The sequence below is a fragment of the Mustela nigripes genome, chromosome 13 (assembly GCF_022355385.1).
Source record: "Mustela nigripes isolate SB6536 chromosome 13, MUSNIG.SB6536, whole genome shotgun sequence".
Taxonomy (NCBI): Eukaryota; Metazoa; Chordata; class Mammalia; order Carnivora; family Mustelidae; genus Mustela; species Mustela nigripes.
This window is the reverse complement of record NC_081569.1, coordinates 58926622-58951287: the sequence shown is the minus strand read 5'-3', so window position 1 is coordinate 58951287 and position 24666 is coordinate 58926622. Positions and strand designations below refer to the sequence as shown.

Genomic DNA, 24666 nt, shown 5'->3' with positions numbered 1-24666 from the left:
ATAGAGTCGTGAGTCTACATGTGATCTAACCCAGGACTCTCACATGGTGACATGAAGGACTATTCTGTAGAAAAAGAAAGTTTTCCTATACCATGTCTTCTCAAAGGGTAAGAATGTTCTCCCCAAGGCAAGCCTTACATAATTTAATTCAGCAGTCATTACATAGCAATATCAACAGAATGATGAAAAATCCATCTACAATACTAATTAGACTTAAAAAATTTTTTCCAGCTTTCTCTTGATGCCCATGCCACAAAATTTGTAATTTTATGTAGCTGATATTATAATGACTGCTTTGTAGCTTTTCATAATCATTTCCATGGTGTTAAAAAAAAATCCCATATTATTTTTACCAATTGGACACATCAGGGTTTCACCAGAATGGCCCTCCAGCCAGTGGTTCCCAACCAGGGGTGACTGTGCCCCCAGGGGATACCATTCAATGGCAACAGGGGAAAGGAATTCCATAACTCTCACCACATTCCTTCCCGACATGCCTCTTTCATTAGGCTGGTCCTGCATTATATCCCTTATAGTAACCTGGTAATTATAAGTCAAGTGCCTTCCTGAGTTCTATAGGCTCTTCTAACACAGCATCAAACCCACTGAGGGGGTTGCAGGAGCTCACAAATTCTTGGTCAACTGATCAGAAATATGGTACATGCAACTGGCACTTGCAATATTGCGTAACTGAGCCCTCAACACATGAGATCTACAGTAACTATGCTATTTCATGTCCAAAAGGAAGTGAATTGCTACGCACCCAGCAGTCCGAAAACATACCACCTATTTGGTGTCAGGAAAAATAAAACCCAAAGAGGCGTGGCCTTATTTTTCTTTCATAAACTTAATTACCCTTTAACCAATTCAGTAATTAAATACTAAACACCTATTGTATCTACTCCAGGCACAGCGTTATAGGTAAAGAGGGTTACTAAATTCAAGAAACTCACCTTGACCTATCTGGACTTTCACCTTTTCCAGCAGCTGTTAGGATAACAAATTCTGTAAATTTCCTACCCACTCTGTAAGGCATGGCTTCCTTTTCTGTGTCTTTTTCCTTCACTTGTTCCCTGCACAGTAAGCTCGAACCACAGAACATCATCCAAGCCCATCTGCCTTTCCATGTGGAATGTCTGAGGCAAGATTCCCCGGAATACACACAGACTTCAAAGAGACAATCCTTGACTACAGACTGACAATGCGTTTGCTGTCGGTGGTTCTCATCTGGAGGCAGTACAGGGATAGGGTGGTGGGGAGGTGGGTGGAGATCTGAAAATGTGTTGGGTTGGACACCTGCGCGGCTGTCTGTTAAGCATTAGCCTTCGGCTCAGGTCATGATCCCAGGGTCCTAGGATCAAGTCCCACACTGGGCTCCCTTCTCAGCTGGGAGTCTCCTTCTCCCTCTGCTCCTCCCCCTGCTCATGCTCTCTTTCTCAAATAAAATCTAAACAAAGTAGAGAAAGCAAATACTTAATCACGAAGAAATTATTAGTATCTGGAGTGACTATTCTACAACGATAAGCAGACTTACCATGAGACCATGAGGTTTCATGAAAATATCTACTGCTGATGTGGGTTTCAATGATATATGGGATAGGACATAAAGTTTTAAGGGAAACAGAGGCAGGAAGGGGAAAATACCATTAACGTGTCTGTTTCTATGCTGTGAAAACAGAAGTGGTATCACATGGAAGGTATTCATAAATGTACTCACACGTCTGGGTAGGTCGGTGGGCATCTAACCCTCAAATCCACTTGCACGTATACTTCTTCACCAGTCAGGCCCTGAGGGTACAGAACTAAATTGATTTCAGGGGGCTCGGTGACCTAAAAGAAAAAAAAAGACTTTTTTTTTCCCACCTAGAGCGTCAATTGTTAGCAATTAAGATAATGAGCATCTTAGCGGCAATGTTCTACTTTCTAAATATTCCGTGCAATTGTGCTTTTATACAGGTATTTGGTCATCTTTTCCTAAAGCACGGTTTTAAAACAAAGCCTAGGGGCACCTGGGTGGCTCAGTTGTTAAGTGTCTGCCTTTGGCTCAGCTCATGATGCCGGGGTCATGGAATGGAGCCCCGCATCAGGCTCCCTGCTCAGCGGGAAGCCTTCTTCTGCCTTACATTCTCCCCCTGCTTGTGCTCTCTCTCTCTCTCTCTGAGTGTGTGTCCCTTGCCAAATAAATAAATAAACTCTTTTCTTTTATTTTAAGTTTTTATTTAGTTATTTGACAGATAGATCACAAGTAGGCAGAGAGGCAGGCAGAGAAGGGAGGAAGCAGACACCCCGCTGAGCAGAGAGCCCAATGCAGGGCTCAATCCTGGACCCTGGGATCATGACCCAAGCCGAAGGCAGAGGCCTTAACCCACTGAGCCACCCAGGCGCCCCAAATAAACTCTTTTAAAAAATAAAAACAAGGCCTATGCCAGAGAGATTGCATCTTCCTTTTCGAAGTTATCTAAGAGGTGAAGCAAAACGTTCCACGGAGCTTCTGTCTGAGTATATGTTACAGCGTACCAATCACGTGGTTATGCATGGGTACGTTCTAGAGGCTGGGAGTACAGGGGTCAGTTGGACAAACACAGGCCCAACTAGCCAACACACGAGAAGACAAGGGAGTATTCTCCATAGTGAGGAGTGCCATAAAGAAAATCAGGCAGAATGATGGAACAGAGTGGTAAGGGAGATTTTTCAGACAGGTGGGTCAGGCACCTCTTGAGTAGAGGAAACTTCAGTTGAAATATGACTACTGAGATAATGACAAGTGACAACCACATGGAAACCCAAGGCTCTTCTAAACGTAGGTACACTCTCAGTTGACTGCTTTTCACCAAAAAAACAAAATATTCCATCTACTGCTTTTTTTTTTTTAAAGATTTTATTTATTTATTTGACAGAGAGAGATCACAAGTAGGCAGAGAGGCAGGCAGAGAGAGAGAGAGGAAGCAGGCTCCCCACTGAGCAGAGACCCCGATGCGGGACTCGATCCCAGGACCCCGAGATCATGACCTGAGCCGAAGGCAGTGGCTTAACCCACTGAGCCACCCAGGCACCCCTCTACTGCTCTTTATTAAATATGCTTTTTTTTTTTTTTTAAAAAGCTTCGAGGCAGTTTATATTATCTGTATATCATGAGAGAAGGGAGGCTGAGGGAAGAAATATTCACTCTCATGGTCCAGGCACTTTATCAACCCTATAGGTGGACACTGTTTCTGTTTTACAGACGAAGCAGTTCAAGCTCAGAACCTTTCAGCTGTTTGTCCAAAGACACAGGTGACAAGGCTGGATTTCAGATCCAACTCTGGCTCCCAACCTGTGTCTTTTTCATCCCCGCTCCCTTGTTACTTACTGCCAACTCTGAGGGGCTGTGATTGGGCTTTGTTTGACTTTATCTTGGAACATCCAGGTGGCCAAAGCAAAAAGGGAAATGTGACTGTTATTTCTTTCACATTTCACAGAAAAGGAAAAGTATCAAAAAAATTGGGGGAGGGGGCAACGAAGTACACAGCAATACTAAATTCTAACACGTATTTACAACCTACAGTACCCTGAATTATATAACAAACAAAATTCTCATCAACGATGTGTGTAATCTATGGAAGCTCGGTTTTCGTAGGGCTTTATCCTAATGCTTCCTCGAAGCCGTGGAGTCAGGCTCCAGGGAAGCACAGTTCTGTGAATGTAGAGGAACGTCCAGTAACCCACGAGGTCTTCCATGTACTCATTCAGCCGTCTCACGTCATCGCCCACAGTGATGGGCACAGACTTTGTCAGGCACTGTGAGCACCAAGAAGTAAGAAAACAGATGTGGTTCCAGCTGTCATGGAACTTCCAGTCTCATGGGGTGGTGTGTGTGGACAATTAATACCTAAGTTCAGAAAGTACTACCGAAGAGAATACATGACATGACAGAATCAGCTGCCCCAAGATATGCCACTTTGGTGTAAGGACTCTTTTAAGCTAAGGGTACTTAAAAACAGAAGGTACGAGAAGGGCCCTCTAACCCTCTTTCCTTCCTGAAAACAGGAGATAAAACACCTGTGTGAAAGATGCTCACCTACACTGGAAAGAAAGAAATAGCCTAGGATGCCTTCATGGCTCAGTGGTTTAAGCATCTGCCTCTGGCTAGGTCATGATCCCAGGGTGCCGGGATCGAGTCCTGAGTCAAGCTCCCTGCTCAGGAGGGCGCCTGCTTCTCTCTCTCCCCCTGCTCCTTACCCCTGTTCATGCTCTGTCAAATAAATGAAATATTCAAAAATAAAATAAATATTATCAGAGAACACCGAGGCCAAGAGAATTCTGTGCAAACAGAACTCCGCCAAATAATTCTGATCTTTCTTCAGTTTCCCCATATGTTCATCACTTTTTCACAACTGCCTCTTTGTTCAACCTACCCTGTAAACACTTAGGCCTGGCCAATTCTTCAGGTCTTATTCTCCATATGGGGTTTCCAACATACATGTAAAAATCTGCATGCTCTTCTCCTGTCAGTCTGTCTCATGTCACCTTAATTCTAGCCAGAGACCCTTTTAATTCTAGCCAGAGACCTAGAGTAACATCTTGTCTCCCTACGCTCTACTTCAAGAATAACTTGCAGCAGGTATGAGGGAACATCCTTGGACGTGGTCATCAGGCAGACCTGAGCACGCTGCCCTAAAGCCAACAGAAGCCAGAGACCAAGCATTCCAGGAGGGAAGAGCACATGAGGAGGTTCGAAATGAACAAGAGGTTGATGTGTTCCAAAAAGCCCAAGGGAGGCCAGTGTTTTTCTGGAACACAGGAGGGAGGGGGGACACCAAGTAAAGCAGGAGAAAGGTGTGTCTGAGATAAAGTGGACAAAGAGACTGGCCTCAATGGAAGGAAACAAAAGGAAAAGTGTCTTGTTACTGATGCTTCTGAGGCTCAGGAAGTGGAGGACAGAGAGCATCCACTGCTGGGGTTATGTGGACTGCAGGTGACCTTGCCAAGAGCTGGCTCTGAGGGCACTGAACACAGACCCTGGTGTGATGAGGAGGGAACACTAAGGGAGAAGGACTCGCCTCATCTGGACAAGTCCTTTGGAAGGTTTGGGCATTAAGGGGACAGAGAACGGGGGCCACAGATGGAGGAGGATGTGAGATCAAGAGAGAAAGCTCTTGTTGTGTCTTCAAGATGGGTGACACTAGAGCATGTAAGGATGCTGATGGGAATTTTATGGAAGAGGAGGAAAGAGACAAAATTAGGCTCTGTTGGAGGACAGACAGCAATGGGCACAGAGAGACACATAGGAGGAGGGGCCCTTTTCCAGAAAGACAGAGGACATGAGAAGAAAAAGCACATAGAGGCTGGTGGGTTTCCTCCAAGGAGCCTCCAAGGTTTGAGCATGAGAATGAACTAACAGGGTCCCCGGCCTCCTGTCCCCCTCCAACCAGGGCAGGCCAGCTGTTCTCTGCTTTATATCCAAGACAGAATTCTGCATAAGAAACATCTAGCTAAAACCAGTTGAAACAGGTATTCACTAGGAAGAAAAATAAAGACTATGACCTTGACCAGTCTCAAACACTCTCTCTTTTAGAAGAACTTTTTATTATAAAAATTTTCAATAATGAAATCATAAAAAATTTTTTTCAAACAAAAGTAGATAATGACATAATGAAATGCATGCACTCACCATTCAGTTTCAACAATCACCCACTTACGGCCAATATTGTGTATCTATATTACCTCTACTCCCAAACATCACCTGAAATTATTTTGAAATAAATCCTACCAACCCATCTTTGCTGTGTTATTCATTTTGTTTTCTTTTCTTTTTTTGAAGATTTTATTTATTTACTTGTGAGAAAGAGAGCAAGCATAAGCAGGGGGAGTGGCAGGCAGAGGGAAAGGAAAGGGAGAAGCAGGCTCCCCACTGAGCAGGTCCTGCAGAGCACCTTAAGCAGGTGCTTAAGGACTGAGCCACCCAGGTGCCTGTTACTCATTTTCTAACAAGAATCCAGCTCCATAGGAAAGTTATATATGTCCATTTTACAGATGTAAACACTAAAAGAAAGGCTAGCTAGACTCAAAATTTTACCAATGCTTTCCCCACCAGCCCAAACCTTTACAGGCTTTTTCATCTCACAGGTTGCAAATCTTATGCATCACAACTTATAACTTTATCAAGAAAATAATTCTGGGGGATGCCTGGTAGGCTCAATCAGTAAAGAATGGGATTCTTGATCTCAGGGTTGTTGAGTTCAAGCCCCACATTGGGTGTGGAACTTAATTTAGAAAAAAAGAAAAAAAAGGGATGCCTGGGTAGCTCAGTTGGTTAGGTGTCTGCCTTTGGCTCAGGTCATGATCCCAGGATCCTGGGATTGAGCCCCACGTCGGCCTCCCTGCTCAGCAGAGAGTCTGCTTCTCCCTCTGCCTGTCCCTTCACCAGCTTATACTCCTCTCTCACTTTCTAATAAATAAACAAAATCTTTTCTAAAAAAATTAAAAACTAATAAATAAATAAAATTATCAACAAGCCGTATAAGTAGAAACTACAAATATCAACCAAAGGAGATATCTTTCCTAGGCCCAGGATGGAAACCAACTTTTAACATACAGACAACATACACCACATGAAGTGAGTTATCCCTGCAGAGGCAAGACAGAGAATCCAGTTTCACCTTCCCTTTTGTCTTTCTGTAGGAAGTGAAGTGTGTATCTGAATGTAAGTAGACTTTACAGGGAAAGGGTACAGAGAGCTCTTTATCAGATGTCCAGAGTCTTGGGAACAGAAAACAAGCTTCAGAAAATAGAGGCCAACTGGGGGATTACACATCTTGAAGATCTCTTCACTCAAGAGAATGCCTAATAAACCACAATGAATCCAGTAAAGGATGGCTGGCCAGCCTCAGGGAAAAAGGCCTCTGGGCCAGTCCCCAGGACCACCATAGGGAACATGCATAGGTAGGAACACTGGGGCCTAAAGAAGTACCAAGCACTCCACAAACGCTCCTAGGCTGGGCCAGCCATATAACACCATGTACGTCTAGTGTTCCGGTTATTTCCACAACATGGAAATGACAGCAGGGGAAAAGCAATAAGAGTAATAAGCCCAGGTAATGCCAAAACTTCTAGGAAGGAGGAAGGAGTTCTGAAGCAAAGTGAAGAGATTCCTGGATACATGAAGGTTTCAGCTCTAGGAGGTGCAGGGGCCCAGTGATGGCAGCTTGGAGGAAGGAAGAGACCCAAGGCCACTGAGGAAGGACATACTCTTGGACAAAAAACTAAGAGCTTGTCTGGATCTGAGTACCAGGGGGAACTAACTCAAAAGAACAGCACAGTGAGGAAGTGGGTGTCTGATACTTTCAAGGCCTTTATCTCTGGCTGACAATTTAATTGGACCAGCAGGATATTCTTCTCCACAGGGTATAAACGTCAGGGCATTTCTCAGCAGACTGCTGCTCCCCCAATATCCACTCTCCCCTTATTTCTTAGCCAACAGAACCCCTGATTTTTTTTTTTTTTTTTTTAAGCTGGATACAACTCCTTCGCAGCTAACTCTGGCCACCAAATTTCTGGCTAATAAGATGAACCATGGGCACCTGGGTGGCTCAGACGGTTGAGCCTCTGGCTTGACTTCAGCTCAGATCAAGATTTCAGGGTCGTGGGATCAAGCTCCACGTCAGGCTCCACACTCAGAGGAAGTGCTTGTTTCTCTCCTTTTCCCTGCTTGCTCATGCTCATGTGCGTGCTCTCTCTCAAATAAATACAGAAAATCTTAAAAAAAAAAAAAAAAAAAAAGAGGAAAGAACTAACACATGCAACTTCGTCCCTTTCTCCTTTCTGCTGACTGGAATGCAGATATGATGGCTGGCATTCAGACAGCCATTTTGGACCATGAAGGGCACATTAAGGATGGTGGAACAATAAATCAGAAAAAGCCCTAGATTCCAGACTTCTGCATGCAGAAAAAGAAACTTAGTTGTCACATTTTCTGTAATATGTAGCCAAACTTGATACTAACCAATATAGACACATGGAGGGAAAAAAAAAAGAGAAGAAAGAAAGAAAGAAAAAAAAGGACAGTTAGGAGATAAGGACTTAAGATAAGAGCAGAATACTTGTCAGCTTTCCTTGAGCCTGCAGAGTCTGCAGGGGCTCTGAGGGGCTTCTCAATAGGAGAGGCTTCTGTGCAAGCCATATTTAGGATACCATGCATGAGCTTACATTAGGGCATTCAAGGAGTCCTGGAGCTGAACAAGACTTGATTAAAAATGATGGTAACAACCAAGATTTGCTGGGGAGTGGAGTGGGTAGGGCCTCCTTCATGCGTTCAGAAGATAAATGGTCATCAGAACAGTGTCGATAAAATTCTGACTTTATACAAGGAAAGAATGAATTCCTAGAATACCTACAGGCAAGTATTTACAAGGTAAGGGATAACAAAAAAAAAAAATTTTTTTTTTGAGAGCACTAAAGAAGAAAACACAATGCAGTATGTATCAGATACAAAATGTACATACTACAAAATTGACCTTAATAAAACCAATTTGGCACTCCAACGTTTATCGCAGCAATGTCCACAACAGCCAAACTATGGAAAAAGCCTAGATGTTCATCAACAGGTGAATATATAAAGATGTGGTATATATATACAGTGGATATTATGCAGCCATCAAAAAAAAAAAAAAAGAAATCTTGCCATTTGCAATGATGTGGATGGAACTAGAGAATATTATGCTAAGTGAATTAAGTCAATCAAAAAAAGAGTTATCATATAACCTCACTAACAGTAGGAATTTGAGAAACAAGACAAAGGATCACAGGGAAAAGGACGAAAAATGAAAGATGAAACCAGAGAAGGAGACAAACCATAACAGACTTTTTTTGGGGGGAATTTTTTATTTGACAGAGTTCACAAGTAGTCAGAGAGGCAGGCAGAGAGAGAGAGGGGGAAGCAGGTTCCCTAGCAAGCAGAGGACCCAACTCCGGGCTCGATCCCAGGACCGTGACCCGAGCTGAAGGCAGGGGCCTTAATCCACTGAGCCACCCAGGCATCTTTATAACACTCTTAATCTCAGGAAACTGAGGGTTGTTGGAAGGGAGATGGCGGGGCTGGAATAGAGTGGCTGGGTGAGGGAATTGGGAAGGGCATGTGCTATGGGGAGTGCTATGAATTGTCTAAGACTGATGATTCACAGACCTGTACCCTTGCAACAAATAATACATGTTAATGAAAATAAATTTAAAAAATTGTGACTAAATTCATACAAAAATAAATTTGTTTTGAAGAAGCAAGTGACACAAAGGCAGCATAAAGAGAAGTCACGGCAAGAAGTAATCTATGTAATATCACCGATTACTACAATAAGATGTGACCTGTATGTGTTCTTCTTGGGATCATGAAGCTGGATACGTTCCTGGACTGTGATGTAAAAAGAGGGGAAAAAGTGATGCAAACTCAATTCTAAAAAGTAAGACAGATAATGCTCATTTGGACTCATCGAAACAAACGCTCACTCTTCAAGAAACAAAACCAAAGGATCTTAAAATACCCCAAAGTAATGAACAATAACCTCAAGTGTGTCTTCCCAGCACAACGCACGCATGCCTCCCAAAAGAGACCCCTGCCAGTGCCGTCAGACACGCCTGCTATTCAGTCTGAACCTGTTTTTCTCTGGACATTTCCTTAACACTCAGGCCCAACAAAATAAACTGGTTTAAGGAATTGTCTGTTTCTGTTAAAAGTACTAGAATTGGGACATCTGGGTGGCTCAGTTGGTTAAGCCACTGCCTTTGGCTTAGATCATGATCCCAGGGTCCTGGGATTAAGTCCTACATCGGGCTCCTTGCTCTGCTGGGAGCCTGCTTCTCTCTCCACCTCTGCCTGCCTCTCTTCCTGTCTGTGCGTGTGCCTGCGTGCTCTCTCTCTCTCTCTCTCTGACATTTAAATAAATAAATAAATAAATAAATTCTTAAAAAAAAAAAAAAAAGTACTGGAATAAGAAGACTATTAAAAATTGAGAATTTGGGGGCGCCTGGGTGGCTCAGTGGGTTAAGCCTCTGCCTTCGGCTCAGGTCATGATCCCAGGGTCCTGGGATCGAGCTCCACATCAGGCTCTCTGCTCAGCAGGAAGCCTGTTTCCTCCCTCTCTCTCTGCCTGCTTCTCTGCCTACTTGTGATCTCTGTCTGTTAAAAATAAATAAATAAAATCTTTTAAAAAAAAAAACCTTGAGAATTTTGTTAGTGATGCCACATAGCAGTAAACCTTTTGGTTCCAAGGCTCGAGCATGAGTGTAATGGCAGTCCATGATTTAAATTTCACTGGCTTGGTTGGGGGGGGGGGCGGTGCGGCTCAGTGGCTCAATCGGTTAAGCATCTGCCTTCAGCTCAGGTCATGATCCTAGAGTCCTGGGATTGAGTCCGGCATCAGGCTCCCTGCTTAGCAGGGAGTCTGCTTCTCCCTCTCCTGTATGCTTATTCTCTCTAACAAATAAATAAATCTTTACAAAAATTCACTGGATTATAAGACAAACAGCAGACAACGACAAGGTTTGGGAAATTAATAAAAACTACTAAGTTTTCTGTCACATAACAACATAAATACACTTAACACTACTGAACTGTACTCTGAGGAATGGTTAAGATGATAAATTCTATGCTACGTGTTATCTACTACAATTATATATAAAAAAGTTACATGATTCAAACCACTTTCAGGTGTTTGGCCTAGAACTGTTACCCAGGACTCTGCTAATCACATCCTCCTTAAAATTTTGATGGCCAGACTTGGCTCAATGTGGCCTCTTCCTCACATGCTTTAGATCTCAATCTGTAAAGTGGAAAGAAACTATTCTGTGTGAAAATAGATCTAGAAATAAAGTAACAAGTGCAAGCAAGATAATCTGAGTAAGTTTCTGGTTTTAAGTCTGCAAAGAAGTCAAAAATAAAAATGATAGTAAAAGCTCAGAAAAAGGAAATTAGGTAACATTCTTCTATATTTTATGTTTTTTAAATTTGATTTATTTAAACCTAAAAAAACTAAAAACAAAAAACAGTTCATCCATCCTCCTCTCCACCTTGTAAGCAAATACCAATCTGTTCTCTGCATCTATGAGCTTGGCTTATTTTTAAATTTTTAAGTATTTTTAGATTCCACATATAAGACAGTATCTGTCTTTCACTGATTTCTCCCATATCTCCTTTTCTAAAAATGAGGATTTTCTGTAACTAACTCTAAAAATCACCAAGTTCATTCACCTTCTCTCTTAAGTATTTGCCTTATCTGTCTGGTTGGGAAAGCATTTTTAAACAGTGTTAGAATTTAATAACCTACAGCTCCATTGTAAGAATATGTGAAAACAGATTAAAGACCTAAATGTGAGAGGTCCTTAGCAACATTTTTCTAGATATGTCTCCTCAGGCAAGGTAAACAAAGGCAAAAATAAACTACTGGGATTATATCAAAACAAAGAGCTTTTTGCTCAGGGGCAGCGGGCTGGCTCAGTTGGTGGAGCACAGAACTCTTGATCTTGGGGTTGTGAGTTCAAGCCCCACGTTGGGAACAGAGATCACTTAAAAAATTAAAATTAAAAAAAAAAAAAAAGCTTTTGCACAGTGAAAAATGAAACAAAAAGACAGTCTACTAACTGGGAGAAGGTATTTGCAAGTGATACATCAAACAGGGATTAATATCTGAAATATATATAAAGAACTTAAGCAACTCAACAACACCAACAATAACAAAAACCCATAAATAATCCAATTACAAATGGGCAGAGGACCTGAACAGACATTTTCCCAAAGACGTATAAATGGAAGGGGTGCCTGGGTGGCCCAGTTGGTTAAGCATCCAACTCCTGATCTCACCTCAGGTCTTGATCTCAGGGTTGTGAGTTCAAGTCCCACACTGGGCTCCACGCTGATCATGAAGTCTACTTTTAAAAAAAAAAAAAGGAAAATGGCCAACAGACACATGAAAAGGTGCTCAATATCACTAGTTATCATGGAAATACAAACTGAAACCACAAGATATCACTTTATACCTGTCAGAATGGCTAAAATAAAAATCATAAGAGATAACAACTGTTGGCAAGGATATGGAGAAAAGGAAACCCTGTGCTCTGTCAGTGGGAATGCAAACTGGTGCAGCCACTGCAGAAAACAGTATTTTTTGAGGTTCCTCCTAAAATTAAAAAAAGAAATTCCGTTTGACCTAGTAATTTCAGTACCTGGGAATTTGTCCAAAGAAAATGAAAACATTAATTTTTTTTTTAAAGATTTTTATTTATTTATTTATTTGAGAGACAGATCACAAGTAGGCAGAGAGGCAGGCAGGGAGAGAGAGGGAGAGAGAGGAAGAAGCAGACTCCCTGCAGAGCAGAGAGTCCGATGCGGGGCTCGATCCCAGGACCCTGGGACCATGACCTGAGCCGAAGGCAGAGGCTTTAACCCACTGAGCCACCCAGGTGCCCCGAAAACATTAATTTAAAAAGATATACACACCCCTATGTTTACCAGAGCATTATTTAGAGTAGCCAAGATATGGAAGCAACCCATGTGTCCATCCACAGATGACTGGATACAAAAGGAGATGTGCATAACACACACAGGAGTATTACTTAGCTATAAAAAAGAACAAGATCTTGCCATTTGCGACAATATATAGATGACCTTATGCTAAGTAAAGTCTGACAGAGAAGGACAAAACCCTATCATTTCACTTATATGTGGAATCTAAAAAGCAACATAATAAACAAAAAGCAGAAACAGACTCATAAATACAGAAAATAAACTGTTGTTGGCAGAGGGGTTGAAAGTAGGGGAATGGGGCGCCTGGGTGGCTCAGTGGGTTAAGCCGCTGCCTTCGGCTCAGGTCATGATCTCAGGGTCCTGGGATCGAGTTCCGCATCGGGCTCTCTGCTCAGCAGGGAGCCTGCTTCCCTCTCTCTCTCTGCCTGCCTCTCCATTACTTGTGATTTCTCTCTGTCAAATAAATAAATAAAATCTTTAAAAAAAAAAAAGAAAGAAAGAAAGTACGGGAATGGACAGACTGAGTGAAAGGAAGTAGGAAATACAGGCTTCCAGGTATGGAAAGAATACAGGAATAAAAGAGGATCAAAAGTACAGTATACCTAGGTGCCTGGGTGGCTTAGTCTGTTAAGCATCTGACTCCTGATCTCAGCTCAGGCCTTGATATCAGGGTCATGAGTTCAAGGCCCAGATTGGGCTCCATGCTGGGCATGGAGCCTAGTTTAAAAAAAAAAAAGTACAGCATAGTGAATATAGTGAATGATATTCTAGTAGGTTAGATGGTAACAGATAGTAGCTACACTTGTGGTGAGCATGGCATAATGCACGGAAGTGCAGAATCAGTGTTGTACACATGAAACTAATGTAACATTGTGTCAATTATCTTTCAATGAAAAAAATGAACATGAAAATATTGAGAATCTGAACTCACCTCAAATTAAATATATGTGATGTTATTCCACTAAGAATGTCACCGTAAGTTTCTGAACTAGGCAGGCTGATTCTAAAATTCATAAGGGAAAAAATACAGGGACGCCCAGGGGGTGCAGTTGGTTAAGCACCTGCCTTCAGCTCAGATCATGATCTCAGGGTCCTAAGATTGAGGCCCATGTCAGGCTCCCTGCTGAGCAGGGAGCCTGCTTCTCTCCCTGCCTGCTGCTCCCCCTCTGACAAATAAAATGAAATCTTAAAGGGAGGAAGGAAGAAAGAAAGAAAAAAAGAAAGACTACAGTAAAAGTAGCCAGGAAACTTCTGTAAAGTAAATGGTGACCATACTGAATACCAAAGAAGGCTTGTTACAAATCTCTGGTAATTAAAGCAATGTGGCAGTACTGCTTCAACAGATTAATGGGGTAGAATAAAGAATCAACAATAGATCTAAGTACACTTGGGAATTATTTCATGCAAAGAAAAATGTTGAGAGCTTTTACCAAGGAGAGACATGTAGTCATGAACAAATACAGGGACCCTGTCCTTATGAAACTAGATGGTTTCATATAATGTAAAGGTGGTACTTCAAATTAATAGTGGGAAAAATTGAAAAAAGTTGTGTTAGTCTAACTAGCTAGCTGGGGGGTGGAAGAAGGCAGGCTAGATACATACTTAGATGGAGCTAAGAACTTTTTGTTAAAAAGCTATCAGAATAGGGGAGCCTGGGTGGCTCAGCGGGTTAAGCCTCTGCCTTCGGCTCAGGTCATGGTCTCAGGGTCCTGGGATCATGCCCTGAATCAGGCTCTCTGCTCAGCGGGGACCCTGCTTCCCCCTCTCTCTCTGCCTGCCTCTCTGCCTCCTTGTGATCTCTATCTGTCAAATAAATAAATAAAATCTTAAAAGAAAAAAAAAGCTAGCGGAATTAAATAAAAATCTTAAAAAAAAAAAAAAAGAGGGATGCCTGGTGGCTCATTTGGTTAAGCAACTGCCTTCAGCTCAGGACACGACTTGGAGTCCTGGGATTGAGCCCCAGGTTGGGCTCCCTGCTTAGCAGGGAGCCTTCCTCTCCCCCTACTTGTGCTCTCTCTCCCTAATAAATAAAAATCTTTTAAAAAATATTTCTGTATTTATTTGGTCATCATCTCAGGATCCTGGGATCGAGCCCCATGTTGAGCTCCCTACTCAATCAAGTCTGCTTGTCCCTCTTCCTCTGCCCCTCCTTCCCGCTTGTGTTCTCTTTCTCTGTCGAATGTGTAAATAAAATCTTTTAAAAAAATTTTTTAAAGTTTTTTAAAGGTTGGAAACAAAGTCATTAAAGAATTAAAAGAAAACCTTAAAGACTTCATTTTTTAGTAATACTCAAGTAGGGATATCTTTGCTAGGAAAAAAAGGGGGGAAATACAAAACAAAAAAAAATAGGTCATTTTAACTACATTAAGTTTTTTTAATTGCATAAATTATGTAAGTATCAAAGTGCACATGGTTTAATAGGGAAAAACATCTGCAACATATGACCCATAATGCTAATTTTTTAAAATATAAAATAACTGACAAATAACAAAGAAAAACAGATAATATATGGGATACCTGGCTGGCTCAGTTGATGGAGCATGCTACTCTTCATCTCAGAGTTTTGAGTTTGAGCCCCATGCTGGGAATAGAAATTACTTAAAAAAAAAAAAAAAAGTAGGAAGAAGAAAACGGACAACATAGAAGGAAAAAGTGTTTCATTCATTTACTGGAAAGATGAAAAGTCTGCTGTTTACAATGTTGGTGAAGAGAGAGGAAAATAGGGACTCTCATACACTACCACTGTGCCCAGACACAGAAGAATCAAGCTTTGGGAGTGAATTTTGTAATAGATATCAAATTAATTTTTAAGAGACTCTTTGCTGACATGAAAGATAAGCCAAGATAATTAGTAATACATGCATAACTCTAGAGTAAATTATATTTTAACCTAGTAGTGTCCAAACTTGTTTAGTACATAATTAGCATTCATTCCCAAAACGTTTTATTATTTACAAATATTACAAATGCCAGTAAACTGTGACCTCTGAAACCTACATGCTAATGCATCCCCTAAAAGAAGTCAAAGAAACCTGGAGTTTATTCAGGTCAATAAATTCTGACCTGGACAACAAATTTGGCTTAACCTGACAAGGAGCTATTAATAGCTTTTATTTAACCCAGCCTTGTGAATATTTGAACATACAGGTTTCACTGCATTTTATTTTCGATGCCGCTTCCCTCACCCCCTACACCAAGTGAGGTGTTAGGTAAGGTATGGAATGTGCACACATGAACATGAACACAAACACTTCTGAATTTTGCAACTGGACAGGTCTCTAGGGTTCTGGATAGAAAGTTGTGAACCTGCACGATCCTTCTTCCCTGCAGACAGGCACACAGGTGATAATAAGTACTTGTTAAATGACCACAGTCTGATTCATTGCTAATGGCCAGCAGTTACCTGCCTGTAAGGCCGATGAAAGTGTTCAGGCTATCCACCCCGTGCTAGGAACCCCAGACAGCTATTAGAGTTCTTCTGCCTCCTGTTTATAGTTTTTGTTTGCTTTTGTCCATCTTCTCTCTGTTAGAAAGGTCACCAACTATAAATTCTGCCATTATTGATATCCTTACCTGCAGCAGCTCCTTTTTACTTTGTCTTTCTGTAGCCTTGGAACTAGATAGCTAAGCATGTATAAAATAAATAAAAGTGGTTCTGGGGGCGTGTGGGTGGCTCGTTCAGTTAAGTGTCTTCAGCCTGGGTCATGATCGGGGAGTTCTGGGATGGAGCCTCAGGCTGGACTCTCTGCTCAGCAGGGAGCCTGCTTCTCCTGGTCCCTCTGACCCACCCCACCCCCTGCTTGTACTCTGTGTGTCAAATAAATAAATAAATAAATATTTTTTTCATTAAGTGGCTCTGAAGGAGGTCTTACAGACTCTGCCTTGAGTCCATGGGTACACTCCAACTCCCATTTTGGCTGCTTAATGGGTCTACTTCCTGGTTCTCAATGTTTAGAAAGACAAGTTACCAGACCACCAGAAAGTTATATTACTTTTAGTGTCAGGATGTAGAAGGGGAATGTTCACATTTTTACTACTTCAGGTAAAAAACAAACAAAAAAAACTCTTGAAATTAGGCACTAGAAAAGAAAGCTCCCTGAGGGCTAGAGGTTTGATATGCTTCGCCGTGGACTATGCTCCTGATGCCTAGAACAATAAATATTTAACGAAGAAGCACTATGAGTGAGAGGGAGACAGCTGCTCTCACAGCTGCAGAAAATCCTATCTGTTGAGGAAATGTGAAATGCAGGAATGACAGGTGAAGGAAGAGACGACTTTTTAAATGTTACTATTCAGAGATAATTCTTCAAGAGTGGGGGAGAAACAAACCGTCAGTGTCAACTGCTTATAAGGAGCCTTTCTTTACTCCCAGACAAAATGGAAAGTAATACTTTAAATCTCATGTCATTTAAAAGGTCTAAACGCAGCACTCTCCTCCATTATGGCGAAGATGAATGTATTCTATACTGTCCAAGTGCCTTAAAGAAGTTCCTCCATGCGCAAAACAGTGAGGACACCTGGAGAGTACAGCGAGGTTTACGTGGTTTCTAGTCCTGAACACAAGGGAAGGTGAGATTTGCAGGGAATAGGGAAGGGGGGGGCGGGGGAATCAGTAAGGTCGGTGCAAACACCCGCAAAGCCTTGTCCGAACAAAGTTGCAATGGGATCTCTCATTGCACTGTTGTGTCAGATTCAAGGGCTTTCAGCTGGGGCGGGGGCTAGGGGTAGGAAGGGAAGACTGGGAGGAGGTAAGGATGTTTCGGCGTGTCAGTGGAAATGAGAAGTGTTGGTTAGGGCGGAGGAGCCGACCTGGACGAAAGGCTGGGAGAGAATCCGGCCGAGGTGGGGGTTCCGGAGACCCCGCAGAGCCGGTGCAAGGACAAAAAGTAAGCGTGGGTGGAACCGGGAGGGACTACAGGACTGAAGAATAGTAAAAAGAGCCCGGTGGCTCGGCGTCGGCAAGGCCAGGCCGGGCCTGGCCGGGGGGAAGTCGCACAGAGGAAAGCCTGGGCCGCAACACCCCAGCACCGCCCGGGCCAGCCACGTTCCTACCGATTTGCCCGCGACCGGTCGCAGGTCCTGGAAGTCGGCGCCGTAGATGGCCTCCAGAGCCTGCAGCTCGTGCTCCTGACGCTGTGGGTAGCTCTCCGGCGGCTCGTCCCGGCCGCGCCCGGGGCCCCCACGGCCCCCAGCCATGGCGACGCGGTGGCCCAGGGCGGGCGGCCTTGCGGTGGCGGTGGTGGGCAAACCGCGGGCTCCGGGTCCGGGCTCCTCTCTCTTGACTGGCCCGTAGGCGGGGCCGCGCGCCGGGGGCAGGTCCGTGGGTAGGGGCCGCGCGCCGGGGCGGGGCTGCGTGCCGGGGGCGGGACTGCGTGCCGGGGGCGGGTCCAGGGGGGCGGGTCCCGGGGGCGGACCGGAGCGCCCAGAATTGGCTTCACTGACGGGAAGACCCGCTCGCGGAAACAGGGCAATGAGGCCAGGTTTTGGGTTTGCCGATTTCTTGCGGGCGAACTAGAGCAAAGAAATCTGCAGGGACGTGGGAAAATAAATCAGTCAGAATAGAATAATAACGCCAGATGTTTTCACGAAGTGCATGGGACTTCTTTACTCCAGCACAGATCGTGAGAGGAAACTCAAAAGGGCAGACTTGGATGGGTTTTCAACTCGTTTAGGTTCTAACCTTGAACCTTCCCACAAGACTAGTAGGAGTAAAGATCTTGACTTTTATTCCGCGTCCCCTCAGCTTTGTGGCCCCAAACTCATCCCTTTAAGGATGGATTCACCTGCTCTTTGTTCCTACCTTCCCACCTTTAAGAATCTCCATTATCACCCTGAAAATCAAACTGAAAAATGCTGGCATGCCTGGGTAGCTCAGTCAGTTAAGCATCTGCCCTCAGCTCAGTCTAGCCCCTTATCGGACTCCTTGCTCAGCAGGGAGCGTGCTTCTCCCTCTGCCACCTCCTGCTTGTACTCTCTCCCTCTCTGACAAATAAAATCTTAAAAAAAAAAAGGGGGGGGGGCGCCTGGGTGGCTCAGTGGGTTAAGCCGCTGCCTTCGGCTCAGGTCATGATCTGTCCTGGGATCGAGTCCCGCATCGGGCTATCTGCTCAGCAGGGAGCCTGCTTCCTCCTCTCTCTCTCTGCCTGCCTCTCTGCCTACTTGTAATCTCTCTCTGTCAAATAAATAAATAAATCTTTAAAAAAAAAAAGTGCAAATGAAGGATGTCTTCCCGTCAGCTAGCTGTATGAACTACTAGTGAAGAAGAGCTGGAAGAAAAGCAGTCAGAGACAAGCTGGTGCCGCATGGTCCTGCCAAGAGGAAACCACCCTTAAAAGGATTTTACACCATCCTGGAAGGAGCCCTCCACCCTTTCCTATGTGATAGGTAGATGACAAAAACCTTATTGGGTGACAGGTGACAGGAGGGTTAATCAGATTAAAACAGCCCATAATATGGGCCAAGAAGCCCAAAAAAACCCCTAGATCGAAAGGGCAAATTGGCAACCCTCTCTGGTCCGCATCTTGTTGGGGAGCTTTGTACTGTTGCTCAGTAAACTGTACTGTCCCTCAATAAACTTTGCTTGGCTGCCCACCACTCTTCATCTGGTCCACTTCTTCATTCTCGAAAGCATTGTGATCAAGACCCACTGGCACCAAAGGAGAAGTCCTGTAACACTTGTTCCATGAAGAGAAGTATGTTTCATGCGTGTTTACTTAATGTGAATTTAGGAGGTCTTTCTGTTATAATCCTGCCTCCATGCATGTCTTTCTTTTTCTTTCTTTCTTTCTTTTTTTTTTTTTTTTAAGATTTTGTTTATTTGAGAGAGAAAGTGAGACAGAGAGCATAAGCAGGGAGGAGGGGAAGAGGGAGAGAGAAGAAGCAGGCTCCCTTTTGAGCAGAGAGCCCAATGCAAGACTTGATATCCAGAACCCTGGCTTCATGACCTGAGTTAAAGGCAGGTGCTTAACCAACTGAGCCACCCAGGTGCCCTCCAGGCATATTTTTCTTTCTTTTTTTTCCTCCAAGCATATTTTTCAAATGACTTTTTCTTTATTTACTCTTCCTACACCTATACTATTTGCTAAATAATGATCCTTAAGTATCTGGCTATCATCCATTCACTCAGTGCTGGCCCAGTTAACAGAAGATAATCTGGCCCAGATAATATGATAACACAAATGCATTAGTTTGACCCAAGGACACTTCAAACTGTCCTCTTCCTTCCTTTGTTCCCCTGGGTCCTGTCCTTTTCCCAGCGATCTCTCTCTAGGTGAATGGTGCCACTCTGCCTGGATTCCTTTTCTCTCAGCTTTCACATTCAGGTAGTCTATTTCTTCAATCTATCCATTTCCCTCCATCCCATTATCACTAACTTACTTCACATCACAATCATCTCTTCATTGGGTGACCTTAACAGCTTGAAAAATGGTGTCTTCACTCTTGATCCACTTGAAGCCATTTTTTCTATTGCAGTCAGAGTAATGTTACTCTGATCACAAATATGATAGGATCACTAATGATCACAAATATGATCTCACACCAATCTTTAAATCCTTCAATTTCTCCAATGGTCTTTTATTTAAAAACTCTGATTACAGAAAATTTGAAACATATGTCAAAATAGAAGAAATATTTTAATAAACCCTCCTATACTTGGGGTGTCTTGGTGGTTCAGTCAGTAGAGCATCTGACTCTGGGTCTCAGGGTGGTGAGTTCAAGCCCCACATTGGGTCTGGAGCCTACTTAAACAAACAAACAAATAAATTTAAATAAATAAGTAAACCCTCCTGTACTCATTACCAAACTTCAACAATTATAGATATCTTGACAGTATTTCATTTCTCACCCTCCACCCCACCTCTGTAGGAGTGAATCTCAAAGAATCTCAAACATCATTTTTTTCTATAAATACTTAAGGATGTATCTCTAACAGGCAAAGATCATAGGAAATTTCCACTTCAGTTTTAAGGGGTAATAGCAGTATGTGATAAGCTCCCAAATAGTTCAGAAAATGAAGGGAGAAATTATGATAAGTCAAATGTAGAATATTGACTATTAGAGAAGTTAGTTGAAGGATATATGAAAGTTCTTTGGATGATTCTTGTAACTTTTACATAAGTTTGAAGATATTTCAAAGTCTAAATGTCACAATAAAAGAAACTGACAAACTTTTCCAAAGTGGTTGTGCCATTTTATATTCCCACCAGTTTATGAGAGTTCTGGGTATTCTATATCCTTACCAGTAATTGATATTCTCAGTCATATATATATATACATTTATATATATAATATATATACATTTATATTTATAAATATATATATAATGTAAATATAAATAAATATATATATAAATATATATAATGTAAATATAAATAAATGTATATATTATATATATAAATGTATATATATTATATATATAAATTATTTATATATATATATTATATATATATAGGATTTTATTTATTTATTAGAGAGAGAGCATAAGCAGGGGAAACAGGAGAAGCAGGAGGAGACATAAGCTCCCTGCTCCCAAGCTCCCCTGGATATGGGGCTTGATCCTGCCTTTTCATTCTCTTAATAGTGTTTTACAAAGAGCACAGTTCTTTTTTTTTTTTTAATGTCTTCTCCTCCCATATAGTTCTTACTTTTGAGGAAATTCAGTTCCTCAGTGTTTTCTTCTATGAATCATGTTTTGTTATGATATCCAAGAAATTTTGGCTAACCCAAGATCACAAAGATTTTTCCCTATGTTTTCTTCTAGAAGTTCTATAATTGGGGTTTTACACTGAGGTTCTATTATGCGATTTTAGTTTAAAAATTATATACGTACCTACCATATGACACAGCTATTCCACTCTTACATATTTAACCAAGAGTAACGAATCACCTTTCGGTTAGGTTTATTCCTAGGTATCTTAGTATTTTTGGTGTGATTGCAAATCAGATTGTTTTCTTAATTTCCTTCTGATGCTTCATTACTAATGCATAGAAATAAAACAGATTTCTGTACAGCTTTACTGAATTTGTTTATCGGTTCTAGCAGTTTTTTGGTGGAGTCTTTAGTTTTCTATTTATGGTATCATGTCATCTGCTGGAAAAGTTGAGGTAAAAATAAATTGAGATATATCAATACAGTGCAATACACTCAGCAATAAAAAGAAATACACTGGGGCACCTGGGTGACTTAATTGTTAAGCATCTCCCTTCAGTTCAGGTCATGATCCCAGGGTCCTGGGTTCGAACCCCACATTGGGCTCCCTGCTCAGCAGGAAGCCTGCTTCTCCTCCCACTTCCCCTGCTTGTGTTCCCTCTCTTGCTGTCTCTGTGTGTCAAACAAATAAAATCTTAAAAAAAAAAAAAAGAAACACATTATCCATGGAGTAATAAAATAGATGGATTTCAAAGTAATTATGCTAAAAGAAGCCTGACAAAAGAGTACATACCTTATGATTCCATTAATTTTTTTTTAAATATTTTATTTATTTGAGAGAGAGCGAGAACTCACATGAGCTGAGCAGGGAGTCTGGGATTTTGACCTGAGCTAAAGGCAGCTGCTTAATCAACTGAGCCACCCAGGCACCCCTCCATTTACTTTTTTTTATATGATTCCATTTATATAAATTCTAAAGAGTACAAACTTAGTAATAGAAGATAAATGATCAGTTGGGATAGTGAGAATAGGGATAGGCCTGAGGGAGCGATTCTAGAGGGACAAGAAGAAACTCATGGGGCTGAAGAATATGCTTTAATACTGATTGTGATGGGGCACCTGCATGGCTTAGTGGGCTAAAGCCTCTGCCTTCTGCTCAGGTAATGATCTCAGGGTCCTGGGATTGAGCCCCAAATTGGACTCTCTGCTCAGCAGGAAGCCTGCTTCCCTCTCTCTCTCTCTGCCTGCCTCTCTGCCTACTTGTGATCTCTGTCTGTCAAATAAATAAATAAAATCTTTAAAAAAAAATACTGATTGTGATGATGGTATGCTGTCTTTGGTAGCACATATACTAAAATTTGAATCATTGTGGTATAGTTTCACAGGTGTATGCATATATTAAAATTTATGAAACTGCAATTTGAGTATATGAAATTTATTATATGCCAATTATACCTTAATAGGTTGTTAAAAGACAAAAGTTGTGTTGTTTTGTTTTACAGTGGCTTTTTTCAAATCAAGGTCGAAACAAAGTCCATACATCGCATTTGGTTGCTCTATGTCAAATAAAGCGTCAGCTCAGCAGGCTGTGGACATACAAACTCTGTACCTTGCAAGGAAAGACTGGCCCATAAGTGGCCCCTGGGAGACAACCTCCAAGCCATTGGAGCATCCATCCTGATAAGAGTATCATTGTATAAGTGGAGTTTACAAAGAACTTTACAGGATACCCCAAGATCTTCTTATTCTCCAACCCCTCTCTAAACCCTTAGATCAATTCTGTGAGGAAGAGCCTCTATTCCCTTGTGTACTCCCTGCTTCCCCAAAGTACATCTCCTGATCTGTTTACCCTCAATTTCCCAAGGAAAAACTCCCAGATTTACTGTTGTACTCCAAATCTTAAAAACCACAATCCTCTTTCCCTTCATTCCTAAAGATTATTTTCCATAGGTGGGGAGTTCTGGGTCACTATTACAAATTGGGAAACTGAATGAGGAGATATATTCATAGATATATTCATAGATTCATGTCAGAAGGAAATGACATTTCCCAAACGACATATTGAGATAATTTAGGATACATGGAAAGACTGTGTTAGAATCTTTTAAACAGATAATTGCTTTGGTGGTAACTTAGCATAGTAAAAACTAAGAACCAGAAAGTAAACATACTGAGCCCAGTAATGTAAAGGCTAAATTCTGGACTTCTAAATCTTCAAGTAAAATTTTCCAAAAGCTACGTTGTTTTTTGCTAATTGTAAATTAAGTAGTTCTTACACATTTTTTGAAATACAAGGCTTGATAGATACTGTTTTATTTAAATATACAAAGAATTCTTTGTTGAAAGGTGAAACTATATTCCCTTTGATATTTGTGTCTTTTAATTGTAAATGAGCAGAACAGAAATATATCTTATATAGTTACCCTTTATTGATTTCCTCCAGTGCGCCAGATATTGTTAGAGGTTTCCTTTTTTCTTTTAAGATTTTATTTATTTGTGAGATAGGGGGAGAAGCAGAAGGAGAAGCAGACTCCCCACTGAACAGGGAACCCAACACAGGGCTCAATCCTAGGACCCTCACATCATGACCTGAGCCAAAGGCAGATGCTTAACCAGCTGAGCCACCCAGGAGGCCCCCTGTTAGAAGTTTTCATTATTTCAGTATTTTATTGTCCTTAAAACAACCTTACAAAATAGGCATTTTTAAAAAAAGTAAATCTCGGGGCGCCTGGGTGGCTCAATGTGTTAAGCCACTGCCTTCGGCTCAGGTCATGATCTCAGGGTCCTGGGATCAAGTCCCGAATCGGGCTCTCTGCTCAGCAGGGAGCCTGCTTCCTCCTCTCTCTCTCTCTCTCTGCCTGCCTCTCTGCCTACTTGTGATTTCTCTCTGTCAAATAAATAAATAAAATCTTTAAAAAAAAAACATTAAAAAAAATCTTAAAAAAAAAAAAAGTATATCTCTCTAACCAGTGTTGGGCTTGAACTTAAGACCTGGAGATCAAGAGTCACATGCTCTACCAACTGAGCCAGCCAGATACTCCCTAAATAGGCATTTTTATCCATATTTGGTAGAGGAGGAAATTAAACTTAGGTCATGTAACTGCCCAGTGTCACAAATGGAAATGGTGGAGCAGGCATTCAAACCCAGGTCCTGCTGACCCCAACATTCATGCTGCCCCCTTGATCCTCACTATATTAGAATCTTTTATCTTGAGGGAATTGGTAGGTTTGCCAATGTAAAGAGATAATCTGGTTTCTAGGGAAAAAAGAAATCACTTATGTTAAGCTTAAGATCTCTCCAAAAAAGTCATTTAAATGACATAAATTTATCAGAGGCCAATATGTTTTTTGACATGAATAAGGCCAATAGCTCGATTCAAAGATACCCAGAGGTTTTTATTATCAGCCACCATTTTTATTTTACAAGGATGTAGGATATCCTGTTGCCACTACCAGTATACACAAAGATTTTTTAAAGTCCTGACTCAGTACCTTCCATTCCCTAGAAATAAAGTCAAGTCTGTGC

General features: G+C 41.8%; 1 protein-coding gene across 3 annotated transcripts in view; it reads right to left on the bottom strand.

Moving 5' to 3' along the window:
* EIF2AK4 (eukaryotic translation initiation factor 2 alpha kinase 4) overlaps nt 1-17800 on the bottom strand; it is a 108685-nt gene extending 90885 nt beyond the window's left edge. Inside the window, exons 1-2 of one of the 3 annotated variants that reach the window (XM_059372494.1) lie at nt 17543-17800; nt 1718-1830 (exon numbers count right to left, since the gene is read on the bottom strand). In XM_059372494.1, the coding sequence (XP_059228477.1) occupies nt 1718-1830; nt 17543-17686 (257 nt within the window). In that variant the 5' untranslated portion in view covers nt 17687-17800. Of the gene's footprint in view, nt 1-1717; nt 1831-11827; nt 11891-17542 lie in introns of those variants that run through there. The other 2 variants (XM_059372491.1, XM_059372493.1) reach the window with 2 other exon arrangements.
* Between the last annotated feature and the right edge of the window lie 6866 nt (nt 17801-24666).